At 41.7% G+C, this 22,675-nt stretch overlaps 1 protein-coding gene across 3 annotated transcripts in view; it reads right to left on the reverse strand.

Moving 5' to 3' along the window:
- Prmt3 (protein arginine methyltransferase 3) overlaps positions 1 to 22,675 on the reverse strand; it is a 98,793-nt gene that overhangs the window by 52,885 nt on the left and 23,233 nt on the right. For all 3 annotated transcript variants that reach the window (XM_029479452.2, XM_021168526.3, XM_029479453.2), the window contains 2 exons: positions 18,541 to 18,662; positions 9,852 to 9,951 (listed from right to left, as the gene is read on the reverse strand). In XM_029479452.2, the coding sequence (XP_029335312.1) occupies positions 9,852 to 9,951; positions 18,541 to 18,662 (222 nt within the window). The remainder of the gene's footprint in view (positions 1 to 9,851; positions 9,952 to 18,540; positions 18,663 to 22,675) is intronic.

Below are 22,675 nucleotides of genomic sequence, written 5' to 3' on the forward strand. Positions count from 1 at the left end.
TAAAATCCACTTGGAACATTAAACATGACAGAAGCAGAAAAAGATCTCTTATGAAGACCTCTATGAAAGGAAATTGTGACAAGTTCCTGATTAGACAGAAACCATACCATCTCCAAGGGAAAATACAGTGTAACTGTGGCTTCATAGAATGAGTTGGGTAGTGTACCTTCTGTTTTCTATTTTGTGGAATAGTTTGAAGAGTATTGGTATTAGGTCTTCTTTGAAGGTCTATAGAATTCTCCACTAAACCCATATGGTCCTGGGTTTTGTTTTGTTTTGTTTTGGTTGGAAGACTATTAATAACTGCTTTTGTTTCCATTCTAATGCAAGAGTCTGCTCCCATCTAAGTTTCTATCATGTCAATGTGATTGGTACAGCCTATATTAAAGAACAGGGGAGTTGACTGGGTGTGATGGCGTGTACCTTTAATCCCAGCACTCAGGAGGAACTCTGTGAGTTCAAGGTCACCCTGGTGGACATAGTGAGCTCCAGGACAACATAAGGAGACATCACCATCACAAGCACACACACACACACCCCAAAACATAGCAAACAAACAAAAAAGTGGGGAGCCAGTCAGCCAATGGGAAAACATTCTCTTAACAGATATAGCTGGAAGCTTTGTCATACTACTGAAGACTTAAGAGCTTGACAATTTCACTGGTTACTGGTTTTCCTGGTACTCATGTAATTTCTAAATTGTTAATCCATTAAAATAGATTTTTCTGATGCTGCTATGTATGTATGTACTCTTCTTTGTCCTTAATCTGCATCTATTTCCTTGACAATTTCTTCTCAACCAATCATAAATGGCCCTGCAATGTTAGCTCCAAGAAGTATAAGCACATGGTCCACACTGTCTGAAGCAACAAGTTCTGAATGAGCGACAGCATGTATTCATTGTATCCACACTGATAAAATAAAGGAAGCTTGCTTTTAAACTGTTCTGGTACAAAATAAAATTAATTATATAAAATCACAGTTTCTTTTTAAAAACCAAAACTGCTAATAATGTTGCTACCTGTGTTTTTTTTAATTTATTTTTTTTATTACGTATTTTCCTCAATTACATTTCCAATGCTATCCCAAAAGTCCCCCATACCCCCCCCCCACTTCCCTACCCACCCATTCCCATTCTTTTGGCCCTGGCATTCCCCTGTATTGGGGCATATAAAGTTTGCAAGTCCAATGGGCCTCTCTTTCCAGTGATGGCCGACTAGAACATCTTTCGATACATATGCAGCTAGAGACAAGAGCTCCGGGGTACTGGTTAGTTCATCATGTTGTTCCAACTATAGGGTTGCAGATCCCTTTAGCTCCTTGGGTACTTTCTCTAGCTTCTCCATTGGGAGCCCTGTGATACATCCAATAGCTGACAGTGAGCATCCACTTCTGTGTTTCCTAGGCCCCGGCATAGTTTCACAAGATCTGGGTCCTTTCAGCAAAATCTTGCTAGTGTATGCAATGGTGTCTGCATTTAGAAGCTGATTATGGGATGGATCCCTGGATACGGCAGTCTCTAGATGGTCCATCCTTTCATCACAGCTCGAAACTTTGTCTCTGTAACTCCTTCCATGGGTGTTTTGTTCCCAATTCTAAGAAGGGGCACAGTGTCCACACTTTGGTCTTCATTCTTCTTGAGTTTCATGCGTTTAGCAAATTGTATCTTATATCTTGGGTATCCTAAGTTTTGGGATAATATCCACTTATCAGTGAATACATATTGTGTGAGTTCCTTTGTGATTGTGTTACCTCACTCAAGATGATGCCCTTCAGGTCCATCCATTTGGCTAGGAATTTCATAAATTCATTCTTTTTAATAGCTGAGTAGTACTCCATTGTGTAAATGTACCATATTTTCTGTATCCATTCCTCTGTTGAGGGGCATCTGGCTACCTGTGTTTTATAATGCTCACTTAACTATCTCACAGAATACACTTGCCACTGCCATCGCATGACTAAAGAAGAAGCCAAGGCTTAGAAATGGTACAGCTCAACACACACACACACACACACACACACAACCCAGTCACACCAACAGTGAATGAACTGAAGCAGAATGTGAATCTGGTCTGATGACAGAAGTCAAGGTCTAAATCTGTATTTGATTTGCCTGACTAGATGATTACATATTTATATTAGGATGGCATAGGTACTGCAGGATGCAGGTATTCTGAAATAAAAAACTTCCCAGAGAACACGTTAAATGGGATCAGAATTTTAAAGTATGTGACTCAGAATACTTGAGTGGCTCCTTAGTAGCTCTGACACATTGGTGTGGAGGATTATGTGACATGCAGATTATATGTAGAACTAATACATAGGCAGCACTGAGAAAATTAACACAGCTCATTAAAAGTGAGTGGGTGAAGATGGTGTATGAACTGTTAACAGTGACTGTCCTTTCTCTTAACTTTCCAGTTTGCTGAACTTCATTCTACTGAAGACTTCCCAGGTGACTAAACAGCCTTTAAACTTCCTGGGAACTGTCCTTGGTTCTGAACCAAGTCGTTTATTACTGATAGCAGAAAGCTTGGCTCCCAACGCCCCACTCATCTGCAGTGCAATTCAGAGTACAATTTCACAGGCTGCTGCCTCACCTGTAGGGCACCATCTGGAAGGATTATACCTGATATTGCCTCCTATGATGCTCATGGGGCAGTCTTCCTTCAAAACTGACATTTACTTTATAAAATTAAATACTGTACTTGCCCTTCAAAACTTAAGAGCCACAAAAGAACACACGAAATTAAACCATGGTTGCAGACTCTCATTCATGAGAAACCTGACTCCTAACATGTTCATGATGTCTTCCTGGTACAAGTTCATAGGTGAATAAATAAAGGCAGATACTTTCAGAATAAGTCTCTTTCCTAATTTCAAATAACCAAATGACTAAAATAACCTTAGGCAAAACCAAGATATGAGAGAGTTAAAAATAAGCAGTTACTCTGGAGAAAGACTGTTGACAGTCATCTGAAGTAATTTAGAGAGAGAGAAAAAAAGATTGCTTTCAACTAGTAACAAGCCTTCAGGATCTAACCCATGGCATCTAAGACGTCTACTGAGTTCAGAACACATCCAATACTACAATTGGTATCATCACAGTGCCTGGCAGAAAGCCCAAGAGGGGATTCGAGACCAAGTGTAGGGAAAAAGGAATTTGACCTCAAAACTGAGACCTCATAAAAAGGCACAGGAGACATGGGGTATACTTACTTACTCAAGTGGTGGGAGTGGGATCTAGTGTAGCCACTGTGGAAATGAGAAAGGCCTCAAAAAAACGAATATACGAAGACTAGAGAGATGGATCAGTGGTTGCTTGTGTAGAGAACCTGAGTTAAATTCCCAGAACCCACATGGAGGCTCATAGCCTCCTGAAATTTCAGTTCCATGGGATCTGACATTTTTTTTTTTTCTGGCTTCCATGGGCACTAGACATGTACATGTTAGATATACATACATGTGGCAAAATACTCATTAGCATAAAATAAAATAGATATTAAAAAAAAACCTAAACCATATCTACAGTATGATCCAGCTATGCCACTGCTGGGCAAACACCAAAAGGATTTAAACGTAAGTTGACAAGTTATAAGATGGGTATATCTTATGTTAGGAACCATCTGTATTTGCTACATAAGAACCCCACTTAAACACAGTTTAAAGGGAAGGACTGAGGATGTGGCTCAGAGGTCAAGGACTTGCCTAGTGTGAACAAGACCCTGGGGTCAACTGTCAGTATCACAAGAACAAAAATAAATGGGAAATGGCAGAAATACAAATGGCATTCTAATATAAACACTGATAAAGTCCAGTAAGAGTAAAGAACCAAAACTATGATCATGAACAAAGAGCACTTCATCATGGGAAGAAGCCAACCTTTATCAGAGCAAAAAGCCACGGTGATGAATGAGCATCTGATAACTGCGCAACACTAGAAACAAAACCTACAGACAAAAGGAAATAAGAATCCGCCATAGTTGACTTGAACATAAGCATAAGACTGAATGTTAACCACAAACAAGGTTATTCAAGTACTTCACACTCCATTTAAGGACAAGGGAACACATGTACCCTGAACCACAGAAGGACAGTCCACAAGGCAGATACACGATCATGAAACAGGTGTGAACAAGTCTGAAGGAAAGACAGTAGAATCTGTTCATTTATCACAAAGGGAATGAGAATCAACAGCAGGTGCCCATAGGGTTCATAGCCATTCCTGACACTTGAATTCAACACTTCTGCAGAAGCCACAATCACAGCAGAAGTTACGATCACAGCAGAAACCATGATCAATTACAGCAGAAGCCACAGAGGAACAGTTTGAAGGGAATACATTTAAAGGCTGTAGCTACAGCAGTCAATAGTGGGTTTAAAGGAGATATATACAAAAAACAGGAATAGAACAGTGTGCAGAGCACACCTGTGCTGTATTGAACACAAGTGCAGGTCTGAAATGCACAGTGCCCTGCACTCTATTCTACCTCAGAGCAGATGTTAAAAGAAGGAGCATGCCATGGGCTTGAGATGCACACACTTCATCAGAGCATCATAGATTCTGGTGGAAGATGGGATGGGTCCTGAGTAACAGGGGAAATATGTTTTTAACCTTTTTGTATTAGCATGTACTCAAAAGATGGTGAAATTGTACACATGTAAAATAAACATTTGTCAGAAGAGCTACTGTTTCCTATTCTTTTATGTGGTTACTACCTTCTGTGTAAGGGAGAATGCTACTCCTACTAGGAACCTAGTATGTGCTGGCCACTGTCTTGCATACCGAGGCCCTCCTGCTGACCCCTGACTATGGGTCAGCAGGAGAGTGCTTACTCTCTAGTGCTTCTGGAGAGCAAGGTGCCCCTCCTCTACTTGGCTCTTCTCAGTGTGGACAACTCTAAAGTTTAAAGCCCTTCCTCCCACTAGATGGCACTCTGACCTGATCAGTACAGTACCCTTCCCTTTACACTGTAGTTTTAGGAAACTATAAAAAGAAACAGCAGCATCTCAAGATCTCAGAACACATGCACCCTTAGCCCAGACTCAGCTCTCAGGCTTAAGGATGTAATGTAAATCTTAAGCAAGAGGCCCCACATCAAATTCAAGGGAATGATTAATTATAACTAAGTAGCCCCCACTTATGAGAACAACCAAAGTATAAGTTGGCACCTTTAATAAAGACAATATTAGACACATATTAGAGAGACACATATTGGAGACTTAGCAGATTGTGCTAGGATCCCAATTTGTCTCCCCCAAATTCATATATTAAAGATAAACCAACAATGGTACTGGTATGAAGTAAAATAAGTAAGGTAAATATATTTTTCTCTCATATGCAAACTTTGTATTTAAGAAAGCCATATATAGGACAAGAAAATCGATGTGACTATAGAGGGAGGAGCCTACAGAAGGGAAAATAAGGGTAACAGGAAGAAGGACAGATATCATGCTTTCTCTCACATGAAGTCAAACTGATTCACACACACACATATATATGAATAACATGAAGGTAGATGGGAGCCACATAAAGGAAAGGGACCAGCAAGAAGGCAGGCCACTGGGAGATTATGAGCAACATACAATGACACACATATGTGAAAATGTTGTAAGAAAGCCCTTTATTTTGTATGCTAACTAAAAGTTAATTGACTATACAGAGGATGGAAGGAAAGCTAAACATATGGAGCATGCTTACAATCCCAGCAGTCAGGAGCTAAAGCAGGTGTACAGTGAGTTCATGAGTTCAGGGCCAGCCAGGGCTACATTGCCAGTGTGAGGTCAATCTGGAAGACCTTTTCTCAAAAACATAAAACTGGGGAGTTTTACAAAGTAGTTTGAGCCATGAGGAAGAAGCCTGCCACATTTGAGGTGATGGGCTTGCCCCAACCCCCCACTTCTATTCCTGTTTATGTGAAGACAATATCTGCTCTTCTGGAGCACACACAGCAACAAGGTACTATTCTTGGCAGCAGACACCAGACTCTGACCAGACACAGAACATAGCATATCCTTGACCTTGGGCTTCCCGCTTGGAAAACTGTGAATTTTTAGAAAATCTTATTGTCTCTAAGTATAAATTACTTAGCCTCAAGTACTTTTGCTATAGTACCATAAACACACTAGATCCCATAATAGACACGCACACACACACGCACGTGTTAAGGCTATAGAAAGTGTCAACTAGCAGTATGATTAAAGAGTTAAAAGAACGAGACCTAAATTTTCCAAATACAACAAATATACAATAAGAAAAGGCCAATTTGTTAGATGCAGCAATAAGCATCTATCCTGGCATTTGCTAAAACTAGTAAAAAAGCCTGGGGTGCAGCTCAGTGAGGACTCCTAGAAACTGCCCATATAACAGACACTCGGTGAATTTAGTAGACAGCCCAAACTGCTTGGTACCATGTGGTCAAACACTTCCTCCCCACTCCACCCACTCTGAAGGACTTTCAAGCACAAATCAGCCTCAGGGAAATGCAAAGCCCCAATTTAATGCTTGATATGGCTCAAAGAACTGAGGCAAAGCCAGTAATCTATAATCCTGCCAAAGTCAATAAGGTAAATTCCTTGTGTACTTCCTGTGTTTCAAGTTGACAAGGGGCTTTGTTCCACTGTGAGAGTGAAAGTTCCCAAGAAACTGCACCTACAGAGGCAGACTGAGTGAACACAAAGGATGTGGGAAGTTAGAGTGCTGCAGGTCCAGAGTCAAATTAGCTTTGGCGGTGTCAGGCCCTTCAGCCATTTGTTACCTATCTCTACATGACCCAACATTCTGTGAGTTGTTAATCTTAGGTAAATCTTTCACATTCTTGGATGACATCAAAACTTAAAAGACATTTAGGAAAGGAAAGGAAGACGAGCCTCGAGTGCCCCTGACTTAGAAAGACACCACCCTCCCACTGTCTCTTGGAGAGATGATTCAGGAAGGAAAAGACCCCCTCGTCAGTCAGAGCAGTCGGTGGAGCCCACACCTATACAGAAGTAGATAAACAAAACAACAAAACAAAGCAAGGTACAGCAGCTCCACAACACTCCGTGGCAGCTCCTTCCCATCATTCTACACAATAAACATGAGAGGATAAGGTGCAAAAAGATAGATTCCAACCTGGTAAGGAGCATGACTTAAGAGAACACATGAACATTACTCATCATGAAAACAGGAATGGACTTCAAAGACAGAAGAGATGAGCAAGATGAGATGCTGAAAAGGCCTGAAAACCAGGGAAGTGAATCAAATGAAGATTTAGTAATCACCATATAAGACAAAGGCAGCAACAATTAGGAAGGACTTGGAGGAAAATGTAACCCAGAGCAAGGACTAAAGTCTAAAAAAAAAATCTTACCAGGAGACCAGACACTCATCATGTGGGGACCTGAAGCAGAGGCTATGACAGGGCAGATGAATCAAAGACATGGCCTAAGATAATCAGACAACTGCTGCTCAAAAGAACATGGCCTCCAGGGAGACTAGACAGATTCAAATACATATCTATGAGCTACTTACATGAAAACAATCTGCAGAGGAAAGAATTCGGACTGAAACCAGTTCTTTCCAAGACACTAAAAAGGTTCTGTGGAAAACAGTATGACCCAAGAAACTGCCCAGCAGCTAAGGAAAGAAGCAGATATTCACAGCCATCAAATCAGGGATACAGGACTCAAGGGCACATGAAAGAGAACTTGTGAGTGTGTTCATGTTAAAGAGAGGACTGACAAGTGAAGCCTGGAGAGGCCACTGTCAAAGGACAGTTAGCACCGACATTCTGAAATAGAGATTTGCTACAACAGTGAAACAAACACTGAAATCCCACCATAACATCTACAAGATGACAAATCAGCCGTGCAGAGGAGAGCACTGGGCAGGTGCCACTGTCCTCATCATCCAGAGCATCATGGTCACAGCTGCTCTTCAGAACTGAAAAGGGTTGGTAATAACAGACAAACCCGGAATGACTCGAACACCATGTCTGAAAGGAAGGGGAACAGGATGAATCCTGGCGCAGTCTCTGCAGGGCCTGCTGTCTAGTAGAGCCATCTGGGCAGTTACTCAGCCATCCCATGCTTCACAACCCAGGCTAGGGACTCATTCGCTCACCGTGTTACTGTCCAAAACCGAACAGCTGTTTCCAGAGCCATCTTGAGACATGTGCAAGCAGCAGCTCATCTGATCCTCGCTGAAGCCCACAAAGTGAGTACTGCTGGTTCATTTTACAGAACAGGAAACCAAGGCACTGAAAAGCTCCATCACATGCCCCAGTGGTAATGAAAGAGGCTAAGTGCTCAGGCAGGCTGACTCCCAGCGCCGCCTTCAACCTGCCACACGCTAACTGCCTTCGCACTTACACAGGAAAATCCCAAATCTGACTGTGTCGGGACCAGTGAATTCCTGTCAGGATAAGCTCTCCTGTGAGCAGAGCCCATCATCATTGATTTACACTGAGACATGCGATGGAGTCTGCAGTACTGTGTGAGTCGTGGCTCAGCCTCTGGAGAAAGAGGTTTAATAGCAATGTTCTCTAACAACAGCAGCTGTGATGGCTGTGACAGAAGGCTCAACTAAAGTGCAAAACCAAACCATGTTTCAGCCCTGAAAACATACACACGAGTAATATTATGTGGACTGAGCACATGCATGTATCTAGTACACACTCACACATATACACACACACACATACCACCACACACACACACAGAGGCACACATTGGGATGGGTTGGAGAGGTAAAAGAAGGGGAAAATGATGTAATTATATGATTGCAATAACAATTTAAAAAGGTATAAAAGCAGAATAAAATCAAATGGAGAAAAAGGAGTGCAGGAACAGACAGCATGTAACTTTAAGGACCGACAGCAAAGTAGAGGCACTTAGTAGACAGCCAAGGTAAAACACGTCCACAAGTGAAGAAGCCACAGAGAAGTAAGAAATCTAAGGAAAAACAGCAGCAGGCAATAGGTCTGTCGTATCTGTCCTCATCTTGAGCCACCAGCTAAGCCACGTGAGATTACTTCAGGAAATACCATGGCAAACAAAGTGTGGGCAAATAAATGAGTGTTCTTAACAATATAATTTTTTATTACTTAAAATGTCACAAGGCAATGCATACATGAGTTTCTATCCCTTGAAGCAGAGGCGATCAGGAAAGAGCACCCGTCCTCAGAGTGCCAGCTGCAGGGGCGGTACTAGCAGGCCAGCTGAAAACAAAGCCCAACATCCAACAGCCTGAGTGTGACCAAGGGCTCAGGGCCTGCCTCCTGGAATGGCACACCAGGACACAAGCATATGTCCACACACCAGGGGACACTTGCTCTAAACTGTTAAGTCCTAACACTTCAAAAGCTACTAAAGTTACTATTTTGCTGGATTGTCACTATGCTCATAAAAAATTTATAGAAAATTTATAACTTAAACCATTTTGAAATTGTTTTGATAAATTTATCACATGATAGTATCATGTAATATCAAACAGACCTTTTAAAAAACCTTCAATTCTCCACACAGAAAATCTGTCACTTTTCAGATTTCATCCATTTATATCAATAATCCCTACCCATTGGTAATTACCATCATTTAATCATATCCGTAAATATTCTGCCTTGACTCAAGGCTATAAAGCTACGAAACACAGGAGAGAACAGTGAGCAGGATGGAGACACTTGGCTAACCCAGCCCAGCACATCCTGGTTAGTCCTCAGCATTAGCCTGCAGGTCTGCTACAATGGCAGAGGCCACAAAGTCAGCACTAGATGAAACCAGCCACCAAAGCTGCTGACATAGTCATTCATCAAATATAAGGAGTAAAAACTGCTATCATGTTCGTTTAAAAAAGAATTTACTTTACTTACCATCCACTCTGATATAATAACATCCACCTTTTCCACAGGAAGACTCACTTCTTCAATCTTTCCTTTAATTAGTACAATGGTATCTTCAAGTTTATTTAGTCTGAAAGTTATAATGAATTATATTAGCCTGTTAAATGTTTTGCAAACTGTATCAAGAAATATCACCATAAAATGAGACACTGCACAGCTAGATTAGTGTAGCCACTCCAACACTGCCCACTTGTAAACTCTATGCATCTTGGGGAACTTCTGCACAGTGAGCAGAAACAACTATGATAGAGTTGATACTGGGGTGGGGGTTAGCTTAAGGTCCTTTTCCACAGCTCACATCCTCTCGCCTGCAATCTTTCCTCACCACCTAACGTAAGGCTCTCTTGGTCTCCTTTCTAAGTGGTAATACACCCACACTTCTACCTATTTACTTATAATCACTATACATTATAGGCTAGAGTATGCAATGAGAAAACAAGAGGATTTTTCCTGAGTTTGTATCACCTCATTTAATATTACACTTTCCATCTATTTTCCTGTAAATTTCCTTTTTCTTAATAGCTGAGTAATATTCTACTTTGCACATACACCACATCTCATTCTCTATTCATCTGCTGATGGGCATCTGGGTTGGTTCCATTTTGTTGCAAACAGATGTCTAGAGCAGTAATGAACTCGGGAGTGCAAACATCTCTGCAGTAGGTAAGTGCCTAGGGTTGAACGGCTTGGCTGGTTAGACAGTAATTCTACCTTTAGGTTTTTGAGCCCCTCCAAACTGACTTTCTTAATGTCTGTACTAATCTGTACCCACCACCAGCAATGAGTAAGGGCTTATCTTTCCCCACATCCTTTCCAATATTTGTTGTCGATTTCTTGAGGGCAGCTAGCTTGACTAGGGTGAGGTGGTGAAGGAAAAATACTTTTAACTTACATTTCTCTGATGCCAGGTGAGATATTGAACACTTTTTAAATTAATCATTGGCCAGTTCTGTTTCTTTTGAGAAATGTTTATTTCATTAGCCCATTTGTTGGCTAACAGTTTTATTGTTTTGGTGTTTCTGCATTTCTTTGTAAATTCTAAGCATTAGCCACTCTGCAGCACATAGCTAGCAACCCTGGTCTTCATTCTGTGTGCTCAGCCAACAGTTTACTATGCAAAGCTCTTTAATCTCACATAGTCCCATCTGTTGACATCAGGGACTAGCTCCGTGCCACTGAAATTCTATTCAGAAAGTTCTTGCCGACCCTATGTGCTAGTTTGTTAAACAGACTCTGAAAGCTGGCTAAATGACATATTTTTTTTCCAGAATATTCATGCTGTTTGTTGAATAAAGTGCCTGTTTAAAGTCCCATTTCCTGTTGTGTTGGTTGGTTGATGAGTGCCCCAAAACATATCTGATTAAGAAGGCAATAACAGTGAATTAACAACAAAGACTTCAGCCTGAAAAGGATTCTGCATTTATGAAGAATACAGGCCTTTATGTAGTTATCATATCTTTAAAAACAAAGAGAAAGAGTGGAAATAGAGCAGCAATGACAGAGGCAGAATTCCCCAGAATTCATAGTGACAGCAATTAGGGAGCTAGAAGCCAGAGCCACAGCACCAGCACCTTCTTTGGTGGCTGCATACACTCACCAAACTCGAGAACCGCCCCGGGCGAGTGTGATCGATCGTGTTAAGAGACAACACTAGCACCTGGCCTGCTCACTACACAGGCTGCTGGGGGAATCACACATTGTGAACACCATGGACACATCTCAAACATGGCACAGAACTGCAAAGTCACTATGGTGCAGAGAGGCTGAGGAGCTATCTCAATCATAAACTATTTTTAGACCTGACATTGTGATACATGTTTGTTATCATGGCACTCAAGAGGCTGAGACAGGAGGATTGCTACAAGTTCAAGAGGGGCTTGGATTACAAACACCAAATAAACAAAATCAACCAACCAAAACAGAAAACAGAGCTACCAGAAGAAAAAGAAAACTCTGTTTAACCTTGCTTGATGACTAACATGTATTTTTCAACCCCCCTTTTCTGCAACTTAAGATGACAGAATTAAAATGAGCATCTTGGGAAGCAGGCTGAAGATTAAGTTGCTATCTAATTAAATCAAGTTCTCAATTAGAGAACATACATTTTAATGACATGGGAGATTTTCCTGCATAAAGAAGAGATGCCCTAACATCATCAAGGCATTATTGTTACACTAAAGCATTCGTTTTAAAGTATATTTTGTTGAAACACTTATACTTGGGTGACCATGATTAACAATACATTAAAGACTGACTGACTGCTCATTCTCAGAAATCAATCAATCAATCTCTCTCTCTCTCTCTCTCTCTCTCTGTCTCCCTCCTTCCCTCCCTCCCTCCCTTCCTCCTTTCCTCTATCCCTCCCTTCCCATCTCTCTTTTTTTTTTTTTTTTGGTTTTTTTCGAGACAGGGTTTCTCTGTATAGCCCTGGCTGTCCTGGAACTCACTTTGTAGACCAGGCTGGCCTTGAACTCAGAAATCCACCTGCCTCTGCCTCCCAAGTGCTGGGATTAAAGGCGTGCGCCACCACGCCCGGCCCCCCTTCCCATCTCTTAAGACAGGACCTTGAACTTCTGGTACTCTTTTTTTCTCACCCCTTATGAGATTTTTAGTCCACAGATTCATACTAAGGGAATCATATGAAACACATGCTTTCCCTGCCTGGCTTCTTTCAAAAGGCAGGCCTACATAGGTAGGTGGGGGATAAGAGGGCTTCCTATCTATAAGTTAGGTTCTCTGGAGGCTCACCTACAGTGAAATTCAGACTATAATGTCATGGCTAGCTTTAAAGAATTAAATCTATGGGAGGAAAGAAAGGGCACACAAAGCAATAACTAGCTCACCAAGAGGGGCTGTTTAGATGGTTTAGGGGAAAAAAGGGGAGCAAGGGGATTACACGGGCCCCTGCAAAGGCTTACTAATAAGCCCTGCAGATACTTCAAATGAGAAGTGTTATGTGCGACTGAGCCAAAGCAGACCAGCATAACAACTCTGGAAGACGGCCAAGCAAGCGCTTAGAAGTCAGCAGGTAGTTCTATCCTGATGACTCTCGTTCTGCTCGTAGGTTTATATCCCATAGTTGTATGTCTGGCTGAGCAGTCATGGCAGCCTGACTGACTGGGGAAGGGCCGAGCATGGTCAGGCTCCCTTCCTGGTGATGGTTACTACTACATGGTATTTTCCTCCATGATTATGAATACTTACACATTTTATTGTTCACTTATGCTTCTGCATTTGTTTATATCTATGCGGTATTTCATACAAAAAAAGAAAAAGGAAAATTTGCTTAGTTTTGAGTTTTTCAAAGGAATACTTAGAAATTAATTACTAGAGTTGCTTCCTACTTTCTAAAATGCTAAGGCTTTAGCAGCTATAAATACTTCATGCTTCTTAAAGGAGCAGGACTCCACCTACCATGCAGACACATCTCGGAAAGGCTGTATAGAGACAAAGCCTGCTCTGAGAGCAGCTCTCTGCTCTGCCCGTATATGATTTTGCTGCCAACATCAGCAATCGCCTGCTCAGTTATGGACATAGAGGGGAGAACATGATTCAAGGATACACAGAAGAGACAAGGCACATCTTTCCCAGGAACATGGGTTTAGATTGTTCCACACATTTTTCAGCACCAGCTGACTTCCTATTCAGGGAAGTCCTAGACTGAACTTAGACACCCAAGTGTACCCCAGTCTTACTTTAGCCTAAAAGCATTCTAAAAGAATCAATCTCTTTAGCAAAATCTGCTGTCCAGCTACCAAAGCTTCAATCTGTGGAAATATTTCCCTGTAATAAGCCCTTTAAACAGCTCTCCCAACTAACCCAATGAGCATCGAAATTACCAGTTTGTTTCAGCATGGAAATCGTGATACAGCAAAACCTCTCTGCTTACTTCCTGTCTTCAAAGCAGCAGTCTCATCTATTTTATTAAGATACCAGAGCGGGGGGGGGGGGGGGGGGGGGGCAAGAGAGCTGCGTACACCAGTGCCCACAGGAAGACAATCAGAGGGAGAGAGGACAGTGACCAGCACAGGATGCCACGGGATCTCCATGGAGGAACTGACTCTGGTAGAAGCCCCCATATTCATTCAACTTCCAGTGTGTTGGGGAGAAAAGAGTTGGTAGAGTACTAAAGAGCTCATACAGGGAGTTGAAAGGTGAGCTTAATGGAGTCAGATTTCCTAATGACAACAAAAAATTATTTGTGTCTCTTTAGAATAAGTAGTACACAATTAAATTGGCAATCCAGTTTTGCCCAGTGATTTAGGTATACAGACACAGTTAGCATTTTTAGAAACATGGGAAAATATACAGGTACAGAACACAGAACATAGTAGGAATTCACAATCAAGTGAGTGACATTTGAAAGTGGTGACAAGTGTCCTAGAAATCACAGAAAAGAACACAGGTATGTCAGCAAAAGCTCAAAGTGACAATGTAAGAATACTCTAATCCGTACAGGACTCTTGGGCTTTCAATTCAGTGTTCAAATCACATATTTCTTCATCTTTGTTGTCCAAACATATTGAAATGATAATAAATTAAAACTAATATAAAGGCAGAAATATTATAAGAGGTATCAGACCAGAGATTCTGGTAATTTGGTGCAAGAGATTAAGAGTGAATCAGATCAGCAAATCAGTTATGCAGGACCCAGCACTCAAGTGCACAGCACACTGAATAAAGCCATTCTTCACAACACAAACCCCAGAGGGGAGCACAGAGGTGCACAGGGAGGGAGTGCCAGAGGGGCTGAAACAGGACTACATGAATGATGTACTAACCAGGACTCCTTCTTCACCCCAGATGCCAGACCCCCCAGCACCACCAGTTTCCTTACCACAGACACATAATCAATTACAACCAAATACTCTATGGTAGATAAAGAAGAGGGAAGCTCAGAAGAAGGCTACTGCATGAGCCCCCCACTCCCAGTGTACTCATCTCCATGTAGCTGTGGAATCATAAGTAACTACTACTACAGTAAAAACAGTGGGGAAAAGCAGGTAAGGGTCTCCAGGCCCACTAGGAGGGCAACTTTGAACATGTGATGTCCTAGGTGTCGAGAATTCATTAATCTACTCACTCACCAGGCAGGTGTTCACAGAAGCCCCTCATGGCCCTGCCAAACCAAGGGGAGCTGGCATTTCAGGAAGCTTTTATCAGTTCTATTCAAAGCCTTTGCTAACTGTCCATCAGCAATGTGCTCTGCAGGTGTTAGGGATGAAAAGAAGAGAGAGCTCTTGTCCTAATCTAGAGGACACTTATCTGAACATGACAGCAGGTCAAAATAGCCCTTGGTTTTTGTTTTTCTTCTGTTTGTGGTGCTGGGGTCAAAGCCAGGCCTCACATATGTGAGGCAGGTGCTTGAGTGCTGGGCTATCCTGCCTCACTAGGTTTTTCATATCTTCTTAATATGCTAGACAGAAGCAGTTCTGTGAATATGAAATAGATCATGTTTCTCATGAAAACGCTCCAGCTTTGTCAAAAATCTGAATTATGAGACTTCCATGGCTGAGCTGGGCAGACAGCAGAGAAATGGCAAAATACATCCAGCAGAGATCTGAGAGTAAACACTGTATATCACTGTCTGGCAGCTGAAGAGCTGTCTATCCTCAGTGAAGTTTATGTTTCTGAAAGGATTACTCTCTGCATAGTTGTCTTAGTTAGGGTTTTACTGCTGTGAACAGACACCAGGACCAAGGCAAGTCTTATAAAAAGCAACATTTAATTGGGGCTGGCTTACAGGTTCAGAGGTTCAGTCTATTATCATCAAGGTGGGAGCATGGCAGTATCCAGGCAGGCATGACACAGGAGGAGCTGAGAGTTCTATGTCTTCATCCAAATGCTGTTAGTGGAAGACTGACTTCCAGGCAACTAGGGTGAGGATTTTATACCCACACCCACAGTGACACACCCATTCCAACCAGGCCACACCTATTCCAACAAGGCCACACCTTCAGATGGTGCCACTCCCTGGTCCAGTGATATACAAACCATCACAATAGTTAAAAACATAATAGCAGGAAAGAGAACTTTCTCTTGCCTTTTTTGTTTTTCTTGCCATCACCAATACCCCTGAAGTCCTTTTCATATCAGTAGCCTCAGAATAGCTGGGCTATTAAATTAAATTGAATAAATAACAATGTATTTAAATTTAATTAACATAATTTAAATCAAATAAATAAAATATTCTTCATTCTAAACTCAACAGAAAGACTAAAGAAATGTTAGTAATTTATTGTAAAGTGGAAGAACCTACAGTTTGAACATTGTTAGTAAGCTGTTATTAAGTAATTTGAACATTCAAACACATGATTGATAACCCATTTACAAATTCTGTGTATTAGACTTTGTTAAAATTCTCCCACAAAAACAAATGAACAGAATAAATAACACGCCAGGGCTGTAACAGACAAGAACATAGACAGAACTCCTGCAGCTGGGCGTGGTGATCCATATGTCATGTCTGGCTGAAACAGGATTAGGTTACACAGATGATAGTTTCAAGAAAACAAAAAAGCAAGTTTTTGCAAACCATGCCTGGTTTTCCTCCCTGTGGCACTAATAAGAACTAGCATAACAATGTCCAGTGTGTAACTTAAGCTAGGCCACCTAGCACAGTGAGACAAGACTTCAGAAGCACCAATATTGGGATACAACCATTGCCTCTGACAGTTTCCATCTGAGAAAAACCTACACCGTGACAAGGGTTTCATTCAACAAGCAACCAGAGGCAGTGGCCTGCCACAGCCCTAAGAACTGTGGCAGGAAGTTACTCCCTTGTCCTGGATGTCCACCTACCTCTCTTCTCATAGAGAAGAGCAGCATGCGCAGGGTCACCTCACTCTCAATTCCACTGCCTAGTCCTTGAGACACCACTGCCACTCTACATGAGTGACAGGCCAAATGTTGAGATGATCATAAAGGAAAAGAAACTAAAAAATAACTGCCACCATGCATCACTGACTTCCAGCTGTGGTGCTGAGGCTGTGTTGCCAGCTGGTGGAGCTTTGGGAAAGTGCTTGGGTAATGAAGGCACAGCCTTCATCAATGGGAAAATCCACATCACAATGTCACAAAAACATGGAATGCATGGATGAACTGGAAAAAAAATAGGTCACACTTTGAAGAGACCTTGCCTCCTGGTCTCCCCTGACCCATATCATCAGTTGAGTTTTCCTTCACAGTATTCTGACTCAACTCCAGCACAGTAACAAATCCAGCAGACCCTGAGCCACAACCTCCAAAAAATCTAGCTGAATTAAACTCTCCTGCAGAACGGAGCGTATCACAGAACTGAAACCTGAACATCTATATACACAAAACTTAGGGTAGGAGCAATGCTCAGCAGGTGAGAGAACTGGCTGGTCTTCCAGAGGGTAGAGGTTCAGTTCCTAACATCCACGTGGTAGCTTGCAACTGTCCATACTACAGGTCCAGAAGATTCAAAGCCTTCCTTATTCTGGCATGTGCACACACACACACACACACACACACACAATTATACACCTAAGTTTTTAAAAAAAGTAAAAAAAAAAAAAAAAAAAAAAAAAAAGTAAAACATTTTTCTAAGCTTTAACGCTATACCCTTGAGTTGTGAAGTTCAGATACAATGGGTGTGAACTTGATCATGGGCAAGCATGCTTCTTAAAGCCTTGGGAACTAGAACAAACTTTTCCTTTGTTTCAATAAAATACAAAATTCACTTGAAAGCACAGGTCGTCTGGTTCTGTAGAAGGAAGCTCCTAGCTAGCTCACCTGCTGAACATCGCTCCTGCTCTAATTTTTGTGTCTATAGATGTTCAGGTTTCAGGACTGTGATGCGCTCCACTCTGCAGAGAGCTTATTTCAGCTCACCATTTCAGGGCCACCTTGGTTTGTGTTACTGTGCTGGAGCTGAGGCAGAATACTATGTATGGTAGAAGGGTATAGAGGAAAACTCATTTGATGGTGTGGACCAGAAGAGAAGGGGGAAAGGTCTCTTCTTCAAGGAGCAGGGTCTTTCACACTGGTTGTTTTGCCAGGGAACGCCAGGCAAAAGTGCCCTTCCATAGTGTTACTACCAACAATGAGTTTTTGTTAATTTTTTAGAACAGTTTTTCATTAGGATGTTTCTCATGTTTGTTTACACAAGTGATTGAGATGCCTGCTAAGGAACCCTAGAATGGCAATGAGGTTTAACTGTGCACCATACAAATGGAAAATAAAAACCTTTACAGCCTGCAGAATGGCCCAACTTCAGCTTGCTTCTAACCATTCCAGAATCAGCATAAAGGAAGAAGGCGGATATCAGAAAATAAAAACATAGGCTTTAGTATTTAATCTAACTGCTATTTGCCAAAGCAGGCACTCCTGACGGATCTGCCCTGTGTAGACTTGTGTTAATACCACTCTATAATGGCTCCTGAGCTTATGCTACAATCAGCGTGCTCTGGGTCACAACAGCACAGGAACAACTCCCGGACGACTGTCAGGACGACTCAGCACGCAACTCCAGCACGGCCAGCTCAACACAGCCTTAGGCCTCACTGTGCTGGGAGAGCTTTACAAAAAGACATATTTCTTGACTATCCTTTACTAGGTAGTTGCGAAAGGTAGGAAATATGTAAATTTTCAAGTTCAAAATTAATTATAAATTGAGCCTTAAATGTACATCTACCTTATGATATCCATAGCCTGGTAGAGGATTTCAGACTGGTCGACTGCAATCACTTTCTTTGCCCCAGCTTTGGCAGCAAACATGGAGAGAATTCCAGTTCCACACCCAACATCCAGAACAACCTGGAAGATAAAGTAGCTGCTATTGAAAAAACCATCTATGTGAAACTGTACTCACATAGGAATATTTGAGTTAGGACCACCTTCTGATAAAAGTTTAACTTTGTTGATTAAATATGGTAATTTCTATGTGCAAAAAACAACATATTATGGATTATTTTAAATTAATAACCTTATAGTTGGCCACAGTATTCTGCAATTAGGCCACCAATGCTAAATTAAGAGACACTCTGCACAAACCAAGCAATTCCACAGCCAGCACAGAAGTGCTCTCCTCTGCTTAGTGCTAGAGTCTGAGGCTCAGCAAATCTGAATTTGGGCAGAAACACACCTTTTGAGTTTAAGCAAAAGGAATTATAGACCCAATGCAATTTAAAAACAGTTACTTAGGCAAAAGGGAACATGTCACATGAAGGGAGGTGACCAGAGGGAAGGGATGGGACATCAGTTGGAAGAGGAATCTATCAAACATACTTCGATTAAGAATATCATAGTGACAGCTAACAATGCCTTCCATGCCAACCTAAGAAATACCGGCAGGTAAAACCTGTGTGCTCTAACTCTTTCATTGACAGTGACACTCCGGCAAATACTACAAATTTATCCCAAATATGCACCATTCCAGAGCCCATGTATATTAAACACCTGGTTTTATAAACACTGGGATTATAGAAACATACGCCTAGCTCTCCTAGTCTTTTCTTAATAGTTAACACACACTTTTTGAAGAAATGAGCAATAAATGAATAAAAGAATATAAAAATCACGCCAGGCAATGGTGCAACAAAAAAAAAAAAATGGGAGGAATGTTAGAGCAGGGGAAAAGGGATACACTCCTTTTAAATTGTAAACAGGTTGGAGAATACCTCTGACTCACATGCATAAAGAACTGAGGCTGTAGAGCAGGATTGTGCTAACCAAAGACCTGAACCAAGCTGAACTCCACTCACCACAACTCAACACTAACTAGCAGTTTCCTCTGAGATAAGACTATGGAACACACACTTAGGATGTGTGCCAATAGCATCCCTGTGTTTACTTATATGTGAACTATATAACAGTATTGTTTCCCATTCTTTCTGCTTCCATTCTCTCTTCTTTCCTATGTAACCACATTAGATCAGAGTTCTGGGTTCTAGAGATATAGTTCAGTAGGAGAGTATACACTCAGCCCTGACCTGGCTGCAATTTCTCATAACAGAAACAAAACAAATTCTGTAGAAGTTAGAGATTATTTACAACATGACTCAGCTGTTGTGGGAGAATTTTCCCTGAAGGACAAAAATTATATCTAATCCCTCTCCTGAGGACACCAGTAACAAACCATAGATCAAATGTCTGGCTTGGGGAGCCAGTGAGGTTATGGGGCTTACTTACAGAGCATGGCAAGTTCCCCATGGCTGTATAGACAGAGACCCACCCCGCCCCCTTCAGTTAGTTAGCACCTCCCCAGACCATGAGGTCAGTGTGATTAGAGCAGAATAACCATCATATGTCAGGCAGATACAGGAAGGGGTGGCTAAAATCACAGTGAGGGCCCAATGACCCTCCCAACTCCTTCCTCCTATAAGGCAAAATCAGCAGTCTCCAAGAATTTTCTTTTAATATATAATCTATAATATCGCTATAAACAAAGTAATTTTGTCAAGTTCCAAATAAAATAAACCAAAACAGAAAGAAAGCAGTAAAACACAAAAAGTACAAATATACAGTGTGGCTACACATAGCATGTGTGTGGCAAAAGCTCCCATCTTTATGGCCGCAACTAAACCATTCCATCTCCCAAAACGCAATTTGATTTATAAAATTAGAAATAAAAATAAAAGCCTGGAAGGAGACTGAGAAGCCTGATCATAGACTGCTTTGGCTGCTGACGGAAGGACAGGCTGGCACCAATGCCACCTGGAGAAGACCCATTAGGACCCAGAGTCCACTTTTTCTCTTTCTGCCACAACACGGATCAAACCCAGATAGATGAGCACTCATCACTGAGCTACATCCTAACCTTTGGTTTCCTGACACGGGGTCTTGCTAGGTAGCTTGCCGGGTTGTCCTGGAACTTTTTATGAAGGTCAGTCTGGCACTGAACTTGAAAACTCCTGCCACAAAGTTGGGTGTAGTGACACAAGCCTTTATTCAAAGCACATGGAAGGCAGGGGCAGGGGCAGGGGCAGGGGCAGGAAGATCTGAGTTTGAGGCTCACCTGATCTATAGAGCAAGTTCTAAGACATCCAGGGCTACACAAAGAAACCCTCCCAAAACCCACCACCACTACCACCACCAAAAGAAAGGGAGGAGGTAGAAGAGGAGAGGAGGAAGACGAGAAGGAAAAAAGAAGGGAAGGGAAGGGGAAGAAAGGAAGAAAGAAATTAAATAAGTTAATTGCCTTAGCCCACTGAGTGCTACGACTATATATAGGCATACATGCCACCACACTCAGCATGAATCAAAATAAGTTGTATTCTCGCATACATACATATTATATGAAGTAAAACTTTTAGTACAAATATTAAAACAATGTATAGATGTTCTTTTTTTTTTTTTTTTTTGGTTTTTTGAGACAGGGTTTCTCTGTGTAGCCTTGGCTGTCCTGGAACTCACGCTGTAGACCAGGCTGGCCTCGAACTCAGAAATCCGCCTACCTCTGCCTCCCGAGTGCTGGGATTAAAGGCGTGCGCCACCACGCCCAGCATAGATGTTCTTATACTGAGTATATGAACAATTAAAATGTATCAGGGAAAGATACTCCATACTGCCAGTCCTTGGGGAAATGGGCAGCTGAACTATAAGAGTCTCTCAGACTCGTTAGGATGACTACAGGACAGAAAACAAACACTGGAGTTAAGTGGAGCTCTTGGAAATGGAAGAGAGAAAACCCACTTAAAAAAAAAAAAAGCTGGGCATGGTGGCGCACGCCTTTAATCCCAGCACTCGGGAGGCAGAGGCAGATGGATTTCTGAGTTCGAGGCCAGCCTGGTCTACAAAGTGAGTTCCAGGACAGCCAGGGCTATACAGAGAAACCCTGTCTCGAAAAACCAAAAAACAACAAACAAAAAACACCGAAAAAACAAACAAACAAACAAAACTAAGTGGCATCTCTTCAAGGATTAAAATAAGGAACTACCATAGGATCTGCAATTCCACCTCTGGACATGTCTCCAAACAAAGAGGGCAGGTTCTTAAAGGGCACCTCAACATCCATATTAGCAGCAACAGTATTCCCAAGAGTTAAGGCATGGAAGTAAACTGAGCATCTACAGACTGATGACTGGATAACAGGGCATATATAAATGTAATCAGTTTACCCAGTCTTAAAAAGGAAGGAATTCTAAGACATGTTCCGGGGTAAAGTCTTTGGAGCTACTGTGTTATGTGAAGAGACAGCTCATGATTCAATTTATATAACAGTCACAGCAATAAGGAAGAAGAGTGACCTTTAGAAGCTGAAGGGAGGGCAAGTGGGAGCTCACCAAAGGAATAGAGTTTTAGCTTTGTAAAATGAACACAACTCTGAAGATAAATGGTCTCATGGTACTGACTTCCACTCAACTGTACATTTAAAATGATTAAGACGGCAAATTTTATCATTTGTTATTTAATGACACTGGAAAATGGGAGAAATGTTAATAAGGAATAATTTCTATAAAAATAAATGCAAAAAAAGTTTTAAGATAGACATACCATAGTTCAACTAAAAATCTGTTTGCAGGGGCTGGAGAGATGACTCAGTGGTTAAGAGTACTGACTGCTTTTCCAGAGGTCCTGAGTTCAATTCCCAGCAACCACATGGTGGCTCACAACCACCTGTAATGAGATCTGATGCCCTCTTCTGGTGCATCTGAAGACAGCTACAGTGTACTTACATATAATAAATAAATAAATAAATCTAAAAAAAAAAAAAGAGTGCTTGCTGTGCAACCAATCATGAGGACTGGAGTTCAGATCCTAGCAAGCCCAGTGTGCAGGCATGCCTGCAACCACAGCTCCAAGAGGGGACAGGAGGGTTGCTGGCACTT

The sequence above is a fragment of the Mus caroli genome, unplaced genomic scaffold (assembly GCF_978045245.1).
Source record: "Mus caroli unplaced genomic scaffold, Mus_caroli_1 scaffold_8, whole genome shotgun sequence".
Lineage (NCBI taxonomy): Eukaryota > Metazoa > Chordata > Mammalia > Rodentia > Muridae > Mus > Mus caroli.